The following is a 6682-nucleotide window of genomic DNA, read 5'->3' as shown; positions in this document are numbered from 1 at the left end:
CAGGTTCTTCAGTGAAGTGGAGTGTGTCGTCAATATGAACTTCATCGGCATGAATGACCACTGTTTCTTGAGTTGGACTCTTTTTCAGATTAGATACGTGAAATGTATCATGAACACCATTAAGCTCTGCAGGTAGGTCCAACTTGTAAGCTACCAGACCAATCCTTTCAGGAATTTAAATGGTCCAATGTATCTTGGGTTCAACTTCCCACGCTTCCCAAAGCATGACACACCCTTCCAGGGTGAAACTTTTAACAACACCATATCTCCCACCTCAAATTCTAGAGGTTTCCTTCTTTGATCCGCATAACTCTTTTGCCGATCACGAGCCGCTTTGATGCGCTCTCGGATCTGTATAATCTTATCAGTCGTTTCTTGAACCAATTCCGGGCCAACAAGCTGTCTATCACCCGCGTCAGCCCAACATAATGGTGATCGACACTTGCGTCCATAGAGAGCTTCGAACGGTGCGGCTTGTATGCTTGCATGGTAACTGTTGTTATATGAAAATTCAACCAATGGTAGGTGAGTGTCCTAACTTCCACCTAAATCCATTACGCAAGCTCGCAACATGTCTTCCAACGTTTGAATTGTTCGTTCACTATGTCCGTCTCTCTGCAGATGAAATGCAGTACTCAGTTTCAACTGAGAACCAAAAGCTTCTTGATAGGATTGCCAAATCCTCGACACGAATCTTCCGTCTCTATCAGAGATAATCGAGAGAGGCACTCCATGTCGTGCAACAATCTCTCTCATGTATATCTCAGCAAGCTTACTCGTGTTGTCTTTTTCCTTGATTGCCAAAAAGTGTGCAGATTTCGTTAAACGGTCTACAATTACCCAAATCGTGTCATGACCTTTGGGCGTCCTTGGAAATTTCGTTATAAAGTCCATCGAAATCTGCTCCCATTTCCATTGGGGTACTTCTGGTTGTTGCAGAAAACCTGAAGGCTTCTGGTATTTGGCCTTCACCTTGGCGCAAGTCAAACATTTGCCAACATATATCACAACATCGCCTTTCATTCTCGGCCACCGGTAAAAATCCTTTAGATCTTGGTACATTTTATCCGATCCAGGATGGATCGAGTACCGTGACTTGTGAGCTTCATCAAAAATAACATTTCTCAAACCACCAAACAAGGGAACCCAAATTCGTTTCATGAAGCACAACGGTCCTTCCCCGTTTGGTACCAACTGCTTCTCCATCCCACGGAGATACTCATTCTCAAGATTCCTTTCTTTAAGAGCTTCTCTCTATGCGGCACGAATGCGCAACGAGAGGTCCGTTTGAATAATCATTTCCAAAGCCCTAACCCTTATGGGCTTGATCCTTTCTTTCCGACTCAGGGCATCGGCGACCACATTCGCCTTCCCTGGGTGATACTTAATATCACAATCATAATCATTCAATAGTTCAACCCAGCGTCTCTGTCTCATGTTAAGCTCTTTCTGATCGAAGATATGCTGCAGGCTCTTGTGATCAGTAAAGATTGTGCATCGCGTGCCATATAAGTAATGTCGCCAGATCTTTAAAGCAAATACCACCGCGCCCAATTCCAAATCATGCGTGGTATAATTTTTCTCGTGGACCTTCAACTGGCGTGATGCATATGCTATAACCTTCTGACGCTGCATTAATACACATCCCAAACCTTGACGCGAGGCGTCGCAATATACCATGAAGTCGTCAGTGCCTTCGGGTAGAGATAAAATCGGTGCGTCACAAAGCTTGTTCTTCAACAACTGAAAAGCTTCTTCTTGCTTGTCTCCCCATTCATACTTCTTATCTTTTTGTGTGAGGGAGGTCAACGGTTGAGCGATTTTCGAGAAATCCTCAATAAACCTGCGATAATAACCAGCAAAACCTAGGAACTGTAGAACCTCGGTTGGCGTCTTTGGAGTCTCCCAGTTCTTGATTGCCTCGATCTTTGTGGGATCCACATGAATTCCATTTCTGTTAACTACATGACCAAGAAACTTGACTTCGCGTAACCAGAACTCGCACTTCGAGAACTTAGCGTACAACTTCTCTTTCTTAAGCAGCTCTAGAATAGCTATTAAGTGTTGCTCATGTTCTTCCTTCGTCTTCGAATAGATCAAAATGTCGTCAATAAACACGATCACAAACTTATCGAGGTACGGCTTGCAAACGCTATTCATCAAATCCATGAATACTGTTGCTGCGTTCGTCAGACCAAACGGCATAACCAGAAACTCGTAATGTCTATATCGAGTTCTGAAAGCAGTCTTTGAGATACTTTCCTCTTGAATCCTCAACTGGTGATAACCTGATCATAGATCGATCTTTGAGTAAAAACTTGAACCTTGCGGTTGATCGAACAGGTCATCAATCCTTGGCAAATGATATCTATTCTTGATTGTCAACTTGTTCAGCTCCCGGTAGTCGATACACATGCGAAAACTACCATCCTTCTTTTTAACGAACAAAACTGGAGCTCCCCAAGGCGAGAAGCTTGGTCTGATAAATCCCTTGTCTAATAACTCCTGAAGTTGTGTCGACAACTCCTGCATTTCCGAAGGCGCAAGTCGATAAGGTGCCTTAGCCACAGGCGCGGTGCCTGTGAACTAAGTCAATATGAAACTCGACTTGTCTTTGTGGCGGCAAGCCTGGAAACTCTTCTGGAAAGACTTCAGGATACTCCTTCATGACTGGAATGTCTTCTAGTTTCGGCTCAGCGGCTTCTTTATCCACGATGTGTGCCAAGAAGGCAACACATCCCTTCTTCAAACATTTTCTAGTTTTCAAACAGCTAATGATCCTTAAGGGCGTATCGCGCTTCTCTCCGTGTACCACGATCGTTTCTTCATCCGCCATTGGAATGCGTATGATCTTCTCATGACATACAATTTCGGCTCTGTTGCTTGATAACCAATCCATTCCTACTACCACGTCGAAACTTCCCAACTCGACTGGCAGTATATCCAGTGTAAACTCGTGCTCTCCCAGCTCTATTACGCATCCTCTGATGACTTCATTCGTTTCAACTAGCTTTCAGTTAGCCAGTTGAATTGAGTACGGCATGTCTAACTTACTAGCAGTTAACCCAAGCATTTTCTTAAATTCTAGCGATACAAAACTATTGTCGGCACCAGTGTCAAATAGTACAGAAGCAAAGCGTTGATTGGTAGGGAACGTACCAGTAACCACATTTGGATCTTGGCGAGCTTCCCTCGCACCGATATTGAAAACTCTTCCTTGTGCCTGATTGAGCTTTGGGCATTATCGCTTGAAATGCCCCATGTCTCCACAATTGAAACAACCTGGTCCTCGACCATTCCCATTCCCATTACCGCCTCGATTGATGTTCGCTCCCCGGTTACCAGCTTGATTCCCAACATTCCCATGATTTCCATTTCCGCCATCATTTCCTTGCGGACGGTTTCCATTCCCACTTCCATAGCCTCTTTGATTACCACGACCAACACCAGTACCAGCCCAGCATGTTTCCTTTGAATGGCCAGTCTTCCCACAAGACTCACATTTCCTTAACCTGCACTGGCCGGAATGATGGTACTGGCATATATCACATTTGGGCAGAGCGCCCATGTATCCCTTTCCCTTGACTTCAGCACCAGTTTTAGCTTCAATTGGTGGGTTCACCTCCTTCTTCTTGCTGGCGCTGCTGGTACCCTTTTTAAAATTGGAGAACTTCCTTGTGTTCTCTCCTGAGGATTCAACATGAGTTTCCTTTTTCTTCGGGTCTGAGATCGAAAACTTGTTTAACCTGATAGCTTCCTCAGTCAGTGACACGCTCAGGTCGATAGCCTCAGTAATTGTTGCAGGCTTTGACGATGTTACCATACTCATAATCTGAGGTGCCAACCCCCAGATGAAACGCTCAACGTGTTTGAATTCCGGACTGACCATGTATGGTACCACGTGAGATAGATCATGAAATCTCTGCACATATTCGGCGATCTTTGGGCCGTCCATCTTGAGGTTCCAGAATTCAGTTTCTAGCTTTTGAATTTCGGTCCTGGAGCAATACTTTTTACGCATGAGCTCCTTTAGCTCGTTCCAAGTCAAAGCGTATGCTGCTGCCTCTCCTAGAGTTTGGACCTGGAGATTCCACCACGAAAGTGCTCCATCAGTGAATAATCCGGAGATATAGGTGACTTGCTGTTCTGGTGCGCATTTGCTCATTCTTATCACTGAATCGGTCTTCTCCGTCCATCAAACATAAGCCACAGCACCCCGGTGCCGTCAAAATTTAGCGGTTTACAGTCTAAAAATTGCTTAAAGGTACAGCCTGTACAAGTAACGTCATTCACAGGAAGCATTAGCAATTGCACATGGAATGTCCAAATGTAATGTAATGTGTCTCAAGCGACTTAATCATTACCATGTGGTGGGTTATTCCTGGAGGTACCCCGCTAGTTTCGGTGCGTGAGGCCTCGTAATCTGCTATTGCTCGGGAGATCCTTTCTTGTAATTCGACCTCAGTAGTGGGCAAACGATTTTCCCTTCGTGGAGGCATCTTCTATAAGAAGATTGTATTGGTCAAGTCATAATAAGTATAATGAGTACGTAACACGCGCATGTAATAATATTCATCAACACACATAACATCCCATGTCATAACACAAAACAAATAATCCAACAACGCATGTAATGAGAATGTTGCGATTGAGCTATCATATAACAAGACCACAAGTAAAGTTTACAAGTTTCACAATTGTATCATACATCAAAAGAGACTAAGGGTCACATCACCCTTATCTGAATCGTCTAACAATCTACAACAACCAAAAATCAAATGTCAAAAGTCATAATGTGGTCTTCAAAAGCTGTGCAATCAGGCTCAATAGCTGCACTCTCATCAAAAGCATGATATCTGCAACAAACCAAAAACCTCTAAGCTGATGGGGGAGGAGGAGGTGGAGGAATGAAAAGCAAACGGCGCATACGCGCTAACTCCTCCTTGAGAGTATGAACAAGCTGCAACAAACAACCAATCTGCTGCTCCATAGTAAGGAATCGGATGTCGAAATCCGGGTAAGGAAATAGTGGAGCAGGTGGAGCAACAAACTGTGACGGACCAGTACCAGGTGGAGGACGCGGGATCCTCTCTAACTCAGCGACTCTATGACTCAACATATCCTGCTGGAGCTGTAGGGATAAAAGCAGATCATCCCTAGAGTATCCAATCTGGAAGGGATGATACGGATCAGATATAGGCATCACGGTGGGCGAAACCACATGAATGGCTCGCCTGTGGTTGCAGAAGAAGCCGTGTGTGGAAACTATGGCATGAACTGATCGGCTGCTAACACAAAAGGTATGTGAGTGTGCTGCTGACTCGAAGGTCCTTCCCCTGGATGATGAGGAGGGATGTCCTAAAGAAACGTGACTGGCAAATCTGTGCGGTGAATATCTGACACGTGCGGCTAAAACTGGGTGACATAAAAGGGTGCCTGAACAGGTGCATAAGGGGGAGTAACTGGTCTGACAAAAGGAGGATAGTCGTCGTCATCCTCAATCCACCCATTGCGGGCGTTAGCATATCTAGGGTCCACATGGGTAGCAAATGGAGCACGGTCAACAAGTACAGGGACCGGGTCAGGCAGGGGTGGTGCAACAACTGGTACATCAACAGGGATAGGGTCGTGCACAGGTGGAGGGTCATGAGCAAGAATAGGCTCGGGTGCAATCTCAGGCTCTGGGTCAGCTGGAGCAAGCTCATGATCATCGGGTATATCAAGGAGCTGATCATCAGGAAAAATAGGTGCCTCAACAGGCTGCTCAACAGGGATAAACTCAATCTCATGGTCTGGATCAAGGTCGTGTGGAAAAATAGGGTCAATCTCATCGTTGAACTCAAAATCCCACGGCGGAACAGGCGCTGCAGACATAGCAGTGTCGGAATCAATGTCTGTGGGATATCGCTGTAATCCCAGTGCATGAAGAGTAGAAGATGACACGAACTTAAACGAATCGGGACCAGACGGGTCAGATAAAACCTCCACAACAGGAACCTCGACAGGTAGAATGATATCGACAACAGGAATCTCATCAAGAGGAATAACAACATCATCAACCGGAGCCCCACCATCCTGGGCATCCTCAGGGGGACCCTTGATGAAGAGATCAACGTCATTGTCCGACATATCGTCGAGAGGCAGATCCTCAACAGGAAAAGCAGCAAGAGGAATAGGTGCAGGGATCTGAGCAAGGGGTAGATCCCCGTCAAGAAAGCCATCAGCTAAAGGTAAATCATCTCCGAAATCCGGTAAGGCGAAGGGCTGAAAGTCATCGTCGTCGCTACTCGTAGTATCTGAAGTGAAAACCTCATCCTTTGGAAGGATCTCGTCATCTGAAACTATGGCTATCGGGTCTATGGTGTCTGAAACTCCACTCTTGGAGGATGATGACATGGTGTCAGTGACAAAACAATCACACATATGCACATATAACAACAATCAACGAATAAGCATGCAAGTAATAACAATGTAAGGAAGTAATCATCCTAGTCTTCCCCGGACTATCCCACCCATCCTCTCAGACTGAACTTCCCTAGTCTCTCAGACTAAAACCTTCCCGGTTTCTCAAACTGACTACCCAGTCTCTAAGACTCAATTTCCCCAGTCTCTAAGATTAAATTTCCCCAGTCTCTAAGACTAAACCTCCCTCAGTCTCTAAGACTGAACCTCCCTCAGTCTC

General features: G+C 45.3%; 1 protein-coding gene across 1 annotated transcript; it reads right to left on the bottom strand.

Annotated features, from left to right (window-relative positions):
• Positions 1 to 5409: 5409 nt before the first annotated feature.
• LOC110931493 lies at positions 5410 to 6396 on the bottom strand. The gene has a single exon (XM_022174884.1). The coding sequence runs from the start codon at positions 6394 to 6396 to the stop codon at positions 5410 to 5412; it is 987 nt and encodes a 328-aa protein (XP_022030576.1).
• Positions 6397 to 6682: the final 286 nt, after the last annotated feature.

Source organism: Helianthus annuus, chromosome 3 (assembly GCF_002127325.2).
Source record: "Helianthus annuus cultivar XRQ/B chromosome 3, HanXRQr2.0-SUNRISE, whole genome shotgun sequence".
NCBI classification, from domain to species: domain Eukaryota; kingdom Viridiplantae; phylum Streptophyta; class Magnoliopsida; order Asterales; family Asteraceae; genus Helianthus; species Helianthus annuus.
Note: the sequence above shows the minus strand (reverse complement) of the source record. Positions and strands in the feature narration are given on the sequence as shown.